General features: G+C 32.2%; 1 protein-coding gene across 1 annotated transcript; it reads right to left on the bottom strand.

The window, feature by feature from the left end:
* Positions 1–14,318: 14,318 nt before the first annotated feature.
* LOC7478363 (uncharacterized protein At1g15400) lies at positions 14,319–15,214 on the bottom strand. The gene has a single exon (XM_024597045.2). The coding sequence runs from the start codon at positions 15,024–15,026 to the stop codon at positions 14,646–14,648; it is 381 nt and encodes a 126-aa protein (XP_024452813.1). The 5' UTR covers positions 15,027–15,214; the 3' UTR covers positions 14,319–14,645.
* Positions 15,215–15,678: the final 464 nt, after the last annotated feature.

Raw genomic sequence — 15,678 nt, 5'->3', positions numbered from 1 at the left:
GGCAACTGTGGCAGTACTTCATCCTTATTTTCAGACTCCATAATCTTAGTATATACATTTATTATAGAGAGTTTTTGACCAAATTTTTCCTGTCTTTTATCAGTTTGCATCACCCATACAACCTTTGGGAATGAAACCCTGATTAGAGGGATGATCAAATCTTTTTTAGGCTTTCTTACCTAAATTTTGGCCATTATCTTCTCTCTTCTCATACCAGTAGCCCATCTATAATCTTTTTTTTAGGCTTCTATCCAAACCCGAATATCTAATCAACACATTTCATCTTTATTAGATCGGTCATTTTACATCATTCCAATGGTAGGGTCATATTAAAATTAAATACCATGTTTTAGAAAACATTTAGCTGTCATCTTTGCTATTTCAGAGTTTTTAGCTTTCTTAGTATAATATTTTCAGGAATCCGCTCTACATTCACAATCCCAAAAGCATAAATACTTTCATCCCTACAATCCTTTACTTTAATGAAGGGTACCACCATATTTCTTATTATGGAAATGCTTTCTCCAGCTTTGACTGTTATCAACATTCTATTTATGATATACTTCAAGCATTGATGTAATGATGAATTTACTACCCCAGCCGCATGAATCCAAAGCCTTTCCAACAACATGTTACATGAAGGATGAGTGCTCATCACTTGTAGTGTAATAAAAAAAACTTATGGTCCCATATACAACTTTACTTTTAAAGTCTCGACTATATGTCTTAGTAAGCCATCATATGCCTTTTCCATCATGGTATATGGTTTTATATGAGATGCATTAATATGTATCTTCACGAGCATATATCTTGACACCATATTAAGAACCTTGCCATTGTCAATGAACATTTTCCCAATGAGGCAATCTTTGCATTTGATAGTGATGTATAGGGGCTTGTTATGTCTGTTTCCCTCGACACTCAGTTTATCTTTCATTAAATACAAGTAATTGGTCGCATGGATTTTCCCTACCAAATGTTCCATGGTTTTCTGCTCAATGTCCCGAGGTATATAAGTCTCATTCAAAACCTTTTGTATAACATTTCATTGAGGCTTAAAGCTGAGCATCAAAGACATGATAGAGATACTGGTCGAAGTTTTTTTAGTTGATCCACTATACAATATTCATTATACTTCATTAACTTTAGGAATTCACTCGCCTCTTCCTCAATTACAAGTTTGTTAACTTCAAGTTCCTTATCAAGGTCTATCACCTTTTAACCTTTAGCTTTTCTTTGCTTCTCTATCTTTTCAAGTGTGAAGCAATGACCACTCCGAGTCAACCTATTTATCTCAATTTTGAACAAAGAAACATAAGTTTTGATGTTGGAGGTATAGTCATAATTGTGAGGCATCACATTATAATCCATTTTACTTGTATATGAGGGTTTAATCAAGATAAGTTTAGGTGATTTATTAATTATTGGTTGGACCCTACATACCTCCAACCTTTTCTCTTGACTCTCCATCATCCTCACCTTATCATTGTCCTCCATGGTCTCAATCCTTAACTCTCTCAAGGTCGAACATTCTTGCAACCTTTTAGTGAAACTCAATGCATTTATTAATGTGATGTCCTTTATTTTCAAGAAAATGACAATAATCACCTCTCTCCAGGTGATAATGAATGAACTTTTTCAGAAATCCTAACTGTTCCAACATACCATACAACCTCTTCATGGATACTTTTAGCACTTTTTATTTATTACCAATTTCCATTACACTCACTTCAATGTTACCTGCAACATGGTTAGGTAAATGATTCGAATTAACATTGGGTGAATCCTTAAAAGTTACTATCCTATTTTGATTAGTTCTAACAACCTTTTCTTGAAAGTGTAATAGGTTCCAGTATCATGGTTGTGATTGCCAGCATAATATTTATAAGTCAATTTTGATTTATACCAAACAGGAAAAGGTGGTTGTAATGGTGGTATAGAAAGAAGAGCTTTATACCTAATACTTAGTAATTTGACATATAACTCTTTTAAGGGCATAAGAAGAGGTGGTAGTTACTATAAGGTATTTCTTGTGTTTTATTTTTTGTGGTTGTTCTGGTTATTTAATTAACTATTTGATTGATTGGATTAGTTTGGGGCAAAGGGCTTGACAAAGTTAATATTGATAATTTGAGAGGTAGGTATTTGAGAGCTATTGTATTTCTTGTTTTTGCCTTTATACCCACCTTCTAAGTTGTTCACATCATATTCTATTTTCTTCCTAGCAAAGCCTATCTTTTCCACTAACTCGACTATACGACTAAACTTAATCTTTTGTTTTGTCCTTTCGACAATCCTCATAACATCATAGAAATGTTGAGCTGAGCTTCCCATTAAATGCTTATAATAAGAGGATTTGAAGGTATTGGCAAACAACATCATCATTTCTTTTTATATCAATAGAGATTTGACTTGTGTTGCCTTATCTTGCTATATATGTGTATATGCCGTTACTGACTTTTGACTTTCAATTTAGATGGTCATTAAGATAGTTCTATTGAGGGTAATTTCTAGATTGAATTTGTACTGCTTTAGAAGGGTTGCCAAGTCTTTCTATTTCTTAATCCGAGTATTATATAGTCTCATATATCAACTCAGTGTAGACCTTGTGAGACTATTTTGAAAGAAAAGATTAACATTTTATCACTATGAATCACTTCAATCATTTTATTATAGTATGATTAGAGATGTGTGTTTGGGCATTCTAGTCCAATATACTTGATGAAGTATGACACTCTAAATTCCTCTGGCAACATAATGTTTGGTACCAAACACACTTTATTTACTCGTACAGGGTTAAATAAAACATTACCTTCAATTGCTCATAATATCTCTTCTGGACCAATCCATTTATCATAGTTTATAGGACCAATAGATCTATTATTAGAGGGTCCTTCAATTGTCAAATCCATAATGACCAAAGTTTGAGCTAGTAGGATAGGGGAAAAAAGGGTAAAATGCTGTTTATTTACCAAATTTCCCCCAAAGTTCTGAGGAGTATAAGGGACATGAGCTGTTGGAGCTTCCACAAGAGGTTATGCAAATGTTCCCTTCCCATTCCTAGACCTTAAAGGTTTTTTGAGCAGATTGTTCATTCAAGAAACTCCATTCTTTATAGATTATAGCTCTCTCTGATAATGTAATTCCAGGTGAGCCCTATGTTCATTCTTCATTCTATCTCTCAGTCAGGTGTAGTAGACTATAGGTGAGGAACCTATGTTTCACAACTTATAATGGATATGACAATTTATAAGCAAATGCATGATTAAATGCATGAACATGATACATATTCCAATGTATATTGGATATGGATTTAGCCTTTTCAAGAATGACTGATGCCCACCACTTTATTTGCATAATGAGTGTGGATTTTTTGTCACATTTCTTGTCAGGAGTAATTCTGCCCAAGTCATTGCTTTAAATCACGCTTTTCAACAGACAAATTTTACACAAAAGATGGCTTAAAGCCTTTTTTTATTAATAATATTGATAAGTCCATTACATTGTTTTTGGAAAAGAAAATACAAGGAAAGAAAAGGAAAAGTACGCCAGTCTTTCTCTTCAACCATATCTCTAGCTATAGGTAGGAAAGCAAAGCAACGATTCTCAATTTTCCCAGAAAAATCGATCTCAACTAATTTTTTCCAGTAGCGAAGGATGTCTTTTCCCACCTTTTGAGCTTTGGCCCTAACAATTTGAGCATATCCAACAACTTTGTCTATATGCTCATCCATTTTGGTCATCTTTTCTATGAGCAACATGTTGCTTCAGTTCAAGATATTGTTGTTGGTGTCGATCTGGTCTTTATGCTTTTCTAATGCTAACAACTTCTCGCTCAAATGCTTTACCTTTTCTTGTTTTTTTTATTGAGCTTTACTCTCATCACATTGATTTCATATTTCTTATTTATTAGATCTGCTTTAACAACCTCGATTTTTTTCCCTTTGCCTTCAACCCTTGCTACCTCTTATGCTTCGGCTAGTTGGCTTTCCATCATTATATATTTTTTGTTTAGCTCCTCGTATTTCTCAATTCTGTTTACCTTCTTTACATGAACCTGTACAAATTTATTTTGATAATATTATATACTTCCTTGACAATCATTAAAGTCAGACCTCAATGCTTCAAGTTTGGAGCTACTTAATTTGCATCATGTTCAAACCTAGTTCTTCTTTGTCTTTCTTAGATTCTTCTTTTGCAGTCTTTTTTTTGCTCAATTGTAGTTCTACTATTGTTATTCTTGCATCTCTTGATTGAACTTGCTTGTCTAGAAATACCATCATTTTATCTCCTTCCGGTATCATTCTTTCTAAAGTTGCCTTGTCTCTCTTACTCCTACTTAACTATAGTTGGAGCTTTTTTACTTGCTCTTTCAACTCCTCCTCATTGTTGACTGTCATAACCTAATTTTTGAATAAATAATAAAAAATAAATGGATAAAAATATATTTGAGAATGAGGTTAAAACAACACAAATTCGAAGTTTAGGGATGAAATTATCAGATTTGAGAGTAAATTGGTCAGAAATTGAAGAATTAATAAGTTTGGAAATTTAATTAAAATTTGGATTAGTTTAATTAATGAAATTAGAAGAATTAATAAGTTTGTGGACTTAATTAAACTTTGATTTAATTAATTAAATAACTTCAGGGACTTAATTGAAATTAATCCAAGGGTAATATTAAAAGGGATTTTAATTGAGGTCCAACTGTCAAATTTCCAAAGAAAGCAGGGGTCAAAATGAAAATATCACTTTCTGCCGAAACGTCGTCGTTGCTGGTGGAACAGCCATGTGGTCTTCTTCATCCCGATTCAACCTGAGACCTGAAAATCTGCAACAAATCCGATCATGGACCACGTCTCTTGCCCATGATCTCGTTCGTGGATTCCATAACAGTCCTGCAAAGGCGGGACTGGTTGAGGGGCAAGCTTCTCTATAAATGGGAGAAGAAAACCCATAACAGGGGGCGTCGAAAATCAGAGGAAGAAACAGAACCAGGGAGGAAACATAGACGAAAAACCAGAAGAGGAGAAACCCAGAAACAGGGGACACACAGACGAAGACAGGGGAAAAAGAACGAACAGCAGTAAAAAAAACAAAAGGGTACGCTCTTGACCTCTTCCTCGGTGGCTCCAATTTCAGCAGCCACTGTTGTTATTGCTTGAGAAGGAACGAACAAAAAAAAAACCACAGGAGTATACAACAGAGACAGAAACAGAGAAGGAGAGAAGTTAGCTTTGGCCAATCAACACATCTCCGCCATTGTCTTCGTCATCAAGCTCCAGCACCAGGCAGACATTGAGAGAGACAAGGAGAACAAGAGAAGCAAAAAAAGACTAGATGCAGGGAAAGCAAGAAAGAGGCAGGTTGATCAGCAACCGCGCGCCTTCGCCTCCAGCAGACCAGGTAAGCGGCTTCTTCTTCTTCATTTTGTTGCAGCTAATTAGCATTTACACTGTGGAAGTGAATTTTAATTCACTTGCACAGTGTGGCAACACGCGTGCGTTAACGCACGCGTGTTGCTCAGCCCAGCCAGGTCACTGGCTTGGGCCAGTGACCGGGCCGGGCTGGTTCGGTCCAGCCCATCCCACATGGGCTGAGCTGGGCCCAGCCCAAAATATAAAAAATAAAAAAGGTAGAAAAACAGAAAAATAAAAAAGGTAGAAAAAAATAAAAAAATAAAAAATGTGTATGCACAAATAAAAATAATGTAAATTTATTGGTTTATTCATTTACGCCAGAGTCAGGAATAAAAATACCGGTTTAAATTTATATTATTTTTTATTCGTTGTATTTTATTTTATTTAGCTAGAAAAATAAAAAAATATGTGCATGCGTAAAAATAAATTTAATTTTATTTATTTATTCACTGGCGCTAGAGTCGGGAATAAAAAAATATTGATCTAATTTATTTTATAGCTACGTGATATTTACCAACGCCAGAGTTGGAATTATCCGTAGTTGAATATTCACTAGCGCCAGAGACAAGAATATTGCAAGTAAACCATCAGAGCATAAACCAATAAATATTTAGCAATTTAAAACAAAACCAGCAATGCAGTCTGCCTCAGGCAGAACGTTTAAGGGGTGATAATATCTTTCCTTTTACGTAACCAGTCCCGTACCATAGAATCTCTGTTGACCAGTTAGGGTTCCTAGTGACCATAATACTAGGTGACGACTCCTTAAACAAGACCTTTTTTCTAAAAGAACCAGATGTCAGAAATCCGTTCTTTTTCCATAATCTAAAATAATTTTAAGGTCGCCGCGATGTCGGGTGCGACACTCTGGCATCAGTGAATAAACAAATCAAATAAATTTATTTTTACACATCACACAAAAAACAAAATAAATTTAAATCAATATTTTTTTTTCTATTCTCGACTCTGGCGTCAGTGAATAAACAAATCAAATAAAATTTATTTTTTACGCATACACATTTTTTATGTAACTAAATAAAAGTAAAATACAATAAAATAAAATAAATTTACATCATTATCTTTATTCCTGACTCTGGTGTCAATGAATAAACCAATAAATTTATTTTATTTTATTTTATTTTATTTTGCATGCTCGCTATTCAGTCGCACCCGACATCGCAGCGGCCTAAAAATTATTCTAGATTATGAAAAAAGAACGGATTTCTGGCATCTGGTTCCATGATTGGATTTGTTGCAGATTTTCAGGTCTCCGGTTGAATCGGGATGAAGAAGACCACATGGCTGTTCCACCAGCAATGACGACGTTTCGGCAGAAAATGACATTTTCATTTTGACCCCTGCTTTCTTTGGAAATTTGACAGTTGGACCTCAATTAAAATCCCTTTTAATTTTACCCTTGGATTAATTTCAATTAAGTCCATGAAGTTATTTAATTAATTAAATAAAAGTTTAATTAAGTACACAAACTTATTAATTCTTCTAATTTTATTAATTAAACTAATCCAAATTTTAATTAAATTTCCAAACTTATTAATTCTTCAATTTCTGACCAATTTACTCTCAAATCTGATAATTTCATCCCTGAACTCTGAATTTGTGTTGTTTTAACCTCATTCTCAAATATATTTTTATCCATTTATTTTGTATTATTTATTCAAAAATTGGATTATGACATTGATCTTTTTTTCAATCGGCTTTTCTACAACTTATGAAGGTCTAGCTTGAGAGTGTGGCATCATAGGAACAATGGCTAAGGTCAAATTTCTCCATCTCGTATACTCTTCACTTGTGCTAAGGCCCCTCAGACTTTCAGACTCCTTTATGATCGTAACCAAATGCTTCCAATCTTGTTTAATAATTTTCAGCACCTAATATACAGACAAATCTTTGAATGACCAAGAAAATTAGGTAAGTCCAACAATTCTTGAGACGTATTGTATGCCTTAGTTGTCTTATCGCAAGGGTCGGAACATAACTTACATAACCTGTAATCCCAACTAAAGATATCCAACATCTTTGCTCACAACTCATCAGGATATTTACTGTTGTGATCCACTGGGCTTTCCAATCGAAATTGTTATTAGACAACTCTTACAGCTTCTCCATCCAACCTTGATTACTCAATCTTCACCATTTTTTTTCTTCCATCAACTTCGAAGACCTTTGGTTAAATCACTAAAAAATATTGAAGATTGGTGTCTTTGTTTTAATATGATTTGTTTAAATTATGTTAATATTCTATGTTAAATAACATATATTGGAGATTAAATTCCAATAAACTTATAACTCAAAAGTGAGTGAATCTTACTTTTAATTTGGTTTAAAATATGTCTATTAATCATATTCTTTAAACAAATTTCTAACAACAAGACGGTCCGAAGAACATTGAGAAATGTGGAAAATTTGGATTTGCCACTTGTTGAGAACTGTCCGAAGCTTGGTTCTCACTAGCAGCTGTTGGAGGTCAACTTCCAGTTTGAAATCCAATTTACATGACATTGTGAGATCAGTTAACTAATTATAGTATCTATTTTAACCAAGTTAACAAAGTTTTAAAAATTTTAATCATTCATCTAATTATAGTATCTATTTTTTAGATTTTATTATTATTTATAATATTTATATTATGTTATTATGACGGGTCAAGTCAGACTAGCTACGATAATATAAATATCATAGTTGTGCAGCCGGTTTTTCGAAGCACCCTTATCTAATGCTCTATTTAAATTTTCAAATATTGAAGTGATATGTATGTTGGTGGCAAACTCCAACCCAGGCTAGCACGTCAGTATAAAAAGATTGCAATTGATATCGACCTTATTATATCTTGTGTTCGTGGGTATCTTTCTTGGCACATTCATTAAAACTATTTAGGTTTGGGCCTTCGTTACACATCAGCCTATAATCTCCCAAATCATTCCTTTGCACAAACAATATCATCCAAACCCTATATCAACTTGAGGGTCTAGCTGCTGTGGTCAACCGTGTGACTTGTTCCGCTCCCGTCCCGGGTTCGACCCTCTATGTGCACGCCTGTCACCCCCGCGGTGCCTTACCTGCTCCTGGGCTTGCAGGATGTCCAGTGGGCCGTGGGGAATAGTCGTGGTGCGCGTAAGCTGGCCCGGACACCCCACGTAAATCAAAAAAAAAAAAAAAAAATTGTTGGAAAAAAAACAAGAATTGTTGGTGAACTACGAAAAAAAAAATCCCAACTTAAGACGCTGTGTTCAATTACCATCTCGGTGTGAGTTCGAAAACTTTAGCCTCAGTAAAATGCAATTCAAATTTCCATTTTTTTTTAATTGTTGTCTATCTTCTTTTAATCAATAACCAAAAAACAACAAAAATGATATTATTTTTTTTACCAAAATTGAATTAAAAAAATATCAAGATATTGAAATGGTATAATTTACGTTATTTTTAAAGTTTAAGAACCAAAATGTTTCTTTTTCGAAACTTATAGCACGTCACTTATGTTTTGCGTCTTTTTCATTTTGATCCCTTTTCTTTCGATCACATCTTTTCATAAGAAATTAAAATCAATTGATTTTCAATTGGAACTAAAACTAAATTGCTAAAAAATAGTTTGAGGACCAAATCAAAAAAACAAAGAGAGGATGAATAGTGGAGCCTTCTAAGGTGAAAAGCTACGCCAATAATTTACGTGATTTTTAAAGTTCAAGGACTAATATGCATCTTTTGCAAAACCAATGGCACACCATCTATGTTTGATGTCTTTTTCATTTCGGTCACTCTTCTTTCCATCCCATACTTTCATAAGAAATCAAAATTAATTGGTTTTCAATTAGGGCTAAATCATCGGAAAAAAAAAGTTTGGAGATCAAATTAAAAATACAATATATAAATATATGGATCGCTATACTTATGCATTGAGCGTGTAAGGTTTGGTCCTTCCTTGGTGATGACTAGCTCTGCTTTCTAGAATTTGCAACTCATTTTTTTTTTTGTTCTGTTTGACATTGCGATCTAATTATATTTTTGAAAATTTTTGAATTTTTTTAGTTTTAAATTATTTTTTTATGTTTTTTTTATTATTTTAATGTACTGATATTAGAAATAAAATTTTAAAAATAAAAAAAATATTTTTTAAAAAATTTAAAGCAAACTCCCCTACGTGTAACTGGTCACACTAGGTCATCCCAGCCCCTAGGTTGACAAGGGCCCATATGTTTTTTCAAAAAGACGCCCCTTGTCTGGCAGCCCATAAGATTTAAAAATCCACGGGCTGTTAGACCGTCTCTACTGGAAAGGGAAACGAATTTTTTCAAAATATATAATTTTTGAATGAAAGACAATGAGAAAATCAACCCCAACCGAACTTCCTGATAAGTTTTCAATTACCTGTTATAGATGTACATTATAAAACTTCTATTCTTTACACTTTGATCCTCAAAAATTTAAATTATTTTCATTTTGATCTCAAAATCTTTTAGAATTATAATCTAATCTTGAATCCAATTTTCTTACATCTTGAATTCATCATTTATCACATTGAAAAACAATAGTCAAAATGAGATGTTTATCTATAAGATGGATCCGTTTGAGTGCATCTTTGTATACATGGCTTCATGCATCTCTTCAATACATATAAAAATTAGGCTTTACGAGAGTGTTTAGCTCTGCGGTAGCTGCTGTGTTTTTTTTTTTTTTTTTTTATCAAACTCAATAATATAATGTTTGGTTATAAGTAGTAGCTATGGTTTGGCTCATGTGACCCATAAAAATCTGATGTTTAACCGCAGGTTCTGCACAAGCAATTTTTTCATGCTTCTTACTGTGTTTTTGTTTAGTGGAGGGTTAAACTCCACTGTTCACATGAACAGTGGAGTCACTCTCCACTATTCCGATCGGACCGGATCTGGTCCAAAGCTAAATGCATTGAACCGGGTCCGATTCAGTTAAAAAATTATTTTTATTATTTTTAATTGTGTTTTATTTGAAAAATTAGAAGGAAATCGCTTAATGATATAGCATTTGCAGAATTCGATCGCAATCCCAATTTTATTCTTGCCGAGTCCGACCCAGTTAAAAAAATTCAATTTTAATTTTTTTTTAATTTTTTTAATTGTGTTTTATTCGAAAAATTAAAAGGAGATCGCTTGATGACGTAATATTTACAGAATTTGATCGCAATTCTAATTTTGTTCTTGATTATATTTTACCTGATGTTGTTGCGCGCTTAAGAAACCATGAAAAATATAGTTCTTATTGGATAGATTTCGTACGTGATGAAATTACACATAATTTAATGGAACAATAAAAAAATATTTGATATCAATATTATTTATTTAATGATGTCATAGCAGTAGTTAAATCTACAATATTTAAATTAAAAACCATCAATATATATATATATATATATATATATATATATATATATTTTATTACATATTTTACATAATAAATATTTCACGTTAAAAATAAATACAAAAAGGCAAAATAATTATATTTTTTTATCAATAAAGTTCTTCTCGTTATATGTGAACTTTGCACAACTTAGAGATGCGTCACCCTAATTCGTGGGTTTGTATTATTGTTTTTCCTAAAACATAATATTTAAATATTGTAAATATGTTTTAAAAAAAAATATTCAAGTTATAGTTCAGTGGTCAAATAAATTGGTTTTATTTTAATTGAACCATAAAAAAATAAAAAATAATTGTAAACAAACAAAAGTTTAATTTTTCAAGAGTAGAGAATTAATGTAGTTTATTTTTCAGTTAATTGAGTATAGAGAGATAGAATTAGGCTAAAAAACAAAAAAACTAACTCCAGTTAACTCGAGTTAGCATGATAAACATATAATCTACACAATAAGGGTCGAGCTAGCTCGAGTTAACATGTTGAACTCATGTTTTTTGTCATAAGATTATGATAACTGAATAAAAAAACCAAAAAAACCAAAAAACCAATTTTTTTTTAAAAGAATCCATTAATTTAAAAAAAAAACAACAAAAAAATATAAAAACTAAAATTGAAATACCAACAATAATAAAAAAATCAAGCTATAGTTTTAAGAGGTGGAGAGAAAACACAAAAAAAACCCATCAACAACAAACCACCCCATCACCATTAACACTAACACACACTAACACACGCTGCCCCAACATTATAATGCAAATTCATGATATCCTAATAGGAGAACTTAGCTGGAAAAACTCATTCCCCAAGTCCACCAACCTTAAATCACCTTGTAGAGTCTTTTTAATAAATATGTATTCCTTCTTTTATATCATATAATTTTGAAAATTAAAGATTGACCGAAGACTTGTTGATTTTTTTTGATTAATATGAATATTCATATCAGTTTATATATATCTTAATTAATTTTATAAATTTTAAAATTAATAATTATATAAATTTTCAATAATTTTGAGATTTATAGGATTCAAATTAATAATTTTTAAAAATTAAATTTAAAATCTAATAAACTACACTACACTACTGTATATTAAGTCTAGTTTGTTTTCTCTTTAGCAGACAATTTAATTAACGGGCAATCTATGCCTCTTCTCCCACATCACCCTCTTCATCATGGTCTGAAATATACTCATCCATATGACAGGCTTCAATCATCTTCTGATCCAAATAAGAGACTTCTACAAGGGAATCTCCATAGCTGAGACCCTCCTCGAGTTCCTTGGGCTCTGACAACTTGCTTTCCTGTATCGACTTTGATTTTTTTATTTATCAGAACATGGTAATAAACCAGCTTCCTCTAGTGAAATCTAAATGTTATCACCGAAATAAAACTAAAAAATAAAGTAAAAGTTTTGTGTTAGCTTAAACAGAATAGGATGGACAGCATAAAAGCAATCAATTTAAATGTAACCTGAAAGGTTAGCTTGGTGGTTAAAGAGGTTGGTTTCATTTATTTATTTTTGATTTTTTAGGTTTAAATTTAGAGACCAGCATCATGAAGATTTATTAAACATCTCTAAATACATTAGACCTATATAGAAAGTGTATGCTTTTAAAAGGAGTGCTTTTAAGATCGCTTAGAAAAAAGAACTTAGTCTCAAATTAATATACAGGTTAATCCAAGGATATCCCTTACCATTGAAAAAAAAATTAAATGGATGAAGATTTAAAAAAATAATAATTTATTAAAATTGAATAAGATCAATTTGAATTAATGAGTCTTTAATTGGGGTATTTGTTCGAGACTTTAATATATTGATAAGTTCTGTTTAATTTAGTTTGACTCGAGTCAATTTTTTTTTATTTTTAAAATCAAAATCTAATGAAATAATTTTTTTTAAAAATTTTCTAACGGAAATGATTCAATAAACTAGAAAAATTGTTTGGTCCAGTTAATTTCATAAAAATCTTACTGATATTTTAAATAATCAGATTAATTTACTTATCCTACTAAACATATAACTCATTACTTGAAAAATAAAAATAAAAAAATCAGGTACTATTTTTAATAAGATAATGTTACGAGAGAATCTAAATCTACCCACCCCCTGCCCCCACCTCACCACACCCCACCGAAATAGGAAAAAAAATAATATTGAGGATTCTTATCCAACCATGTGGTTGGAACTAAAGCCATCATGGCATCATCATCCGAGCGCATGTGAATGCTTCGGTACAAAAAGACTGGCTTGTATTGTATTATATATATATAGTTACCCACTTACCCACATACATTAAATGCAAAATGGGATTTTTCGGAGGCCGGTTCGAATATCACAGATTGATCAGACCATCATGGCATTACCTGCCGGACTTGACTGGTCCATAATTATATAATCCAGCCGGGGCTAATGAGTGAAGTTTCATCCGTTAAATGTTTTTTTTTATATAAATATAACTGTTTTTTAAAGTTTTTTTTATTTAGTAATGTATTAATTTCTTTTTAATTTTAAAAATTATTTTTGATATCAACATTTCAAAACAACTTTGAAACATAAAAAATAATTAAATAAAAAAATTTAAAATTTCCCTAACTTTTATTTAAAATACAATACCAAACAAGATTTCGGGTGTGTTTGTCATTTAAAATACAATACCAAACAAGATTTCGGGTGTGTTTGTCATTGTGATAGCGGTGACTGTTAAAAATACTTTTTACTTAAAAATATATTAAAATAAATTTTTTTTATTTTTTAAAAATTATTTTTGATATTAACATATAAAAAAATTTAAAAAAATAAAAAAAATCATTTTAAATATAAACAAATTCAAATTTTTAAAAAACCCTGATTTTACCTTGTTTCTGGTCACACACTTAATATAATCACACTCTTAATATAAAACTCGACATTGTTTTGGTTTTTTTATAAAAGAAATATTCAAAACTTCGGTAAATTCATGATTTGACTTCTTTAACCATGACCCGAGTCTTGGCTTAGATTAAATGTCAACTCAGTTCTTGTAGCTACAGCCTAGCTGACCTCAGATTGAGATGTATCAGTGGGGTTTTGGTTCACAATTCGGTGGATGCTGATTAGGTCCGTGTCAGAATAAAACTGCAGGGAAGTTGGTCACCTAAACCACTCACCCTTAAAATTTGTCTGCGTGGAGAAAAGCATTGCTACTAGAAATAGTTAACGAACTGCAACAACCTATTTAACAGGGTCCAGCAACCTCTGGTGATCCCGATGAATCTCTTCCGAGAGGAAGCAGAACTGAGAGGTTAGATTCACCTAGATTGTGCGTTTTCTTTGACAATTTGGGAGCGATGGAAGATCCCAAAATCCTAGCTTGAAAAAAAATCTGAGTCGTTTGCAACATGTTCAAATCCCATCATATATCAAGGATTTCAGCTGGTTTAGCGATGATTAGAATAAGATTCCGGATACAAGGCAACTTGACTAGACTTGGAAGAGAAAGAAAATTAAAAATTGATTTTGTACACAAAAAAAAAAAAATAATAATAATAATCCTCAAGTACTCGACCATATACACATAAGTGGAAGCACCAAGACAAGAAAACATACCTAAAATCTAAACATGTAAAAAGCATAAGACAATAGACTGCCACGATAAATTAACAAAACAAAAATGCAATCCATAACTCTTTTTTTTTTTTTCTCTCTTCTAAAAATTCCTATATCTCACTTTATTGAGATGAACTGACGAGTTTTAATAAATCTACAAACCTGTATGAATATACCCATACTATAAATAACCACACCTCATTCCCACCGGAATATTCCATCGAAATAACGAAAACTATCGCGATCTGCCCTTACCGGATTTTTTCCGACGATTCTTTGCTGGTTTTCCGAAAGCACCACAAAACCCACATGCAGACACCTTCGGAGAGGGAGGCTCTATTGCCGGAGACACCCTGCCGGTGCGGTAGCCACGTTGTCCACCGTTGGATCGACTTCTCTCAATGGTGATGCTGGGCGTCGTTGAAGATCTTGAAGTTGGTCTGACATCGTTCTCTAGCTTGATATCTGTCTTCTGATCATGCTGTGGCTCTTGTTCTTCGTGTTCTTGTTTTTGGTTGACTTTGTTTAGCTCTCCTGAGATAAGCTTATCATCCCATACAAGCCCTGAGGAACCTTGCCTCCTGAAAGACATGGCAGATCTTTGCAAGCCCGCCATTGATTAATCCTCTCTCTAGACCTTTCTCTATGGGCTGGCTATAAATGAATGAAATATATACGACTTTTCTCTTCTTTCTATATATGAATATTTATAGAAAGAGACATATGTAAAAGAAGAAAATAAACAATGGTCGCGGTGGTTTGGTTGAGAGAGAAGGCTCATAAGAAGGCAACTCGGTCAGATATAACAAGACTTTTAACCTTTGTTCTTTCTGTTGAGATTCATGTCATCCCATTATCTCAAAAGGATTGGTTGTAATTTTTATTTTATCATGGTAAATTTGTTTACTTAATTGTTACCATACTCATTAATTAATTGTTTGGCAAATGAATTTATTATCTGTGATTTCATTTACTATGTATATCGTGTATTATATGATCAATTCAGGTATAATATAATACTAGATTCTAAGCATATATGCATTACGCCGCGGACCTGTAAAATTTTTCTTAACATAAAAAAATCTTAGAAGATGACAATTCAAGCAAATTCAGGTTAACTTTACTAATACACAATCCAAGATATAAAATCAAAATCACCCACAAAAAGAAAAGTAAAAAAAAATTACAAAGTTCAAGATTTAATAACCAAATGCCAAAGGATGGAAAAAAAAACATTTTCAAAAAATATAACGTTGAAAAAAAAAAAA

This window comes from Populus trichocarpa, chromosome 3 (assembly GCF_000002775.5).
Source record: "Populus trichocarpa isolate Nisqually-1 chromosome 3, P.trichocarpa_v4.1, whole genome shotgun sequence".
NCBI lineage: Eukaryota > Viridiplantae > Streptophyta > Magnoliopsida > Malpighiales > Salicaceae > Populus > Populus trichocarpa.
This window is presented reverse-complemented; position numbering and strand designations above follow the sequence as displayed.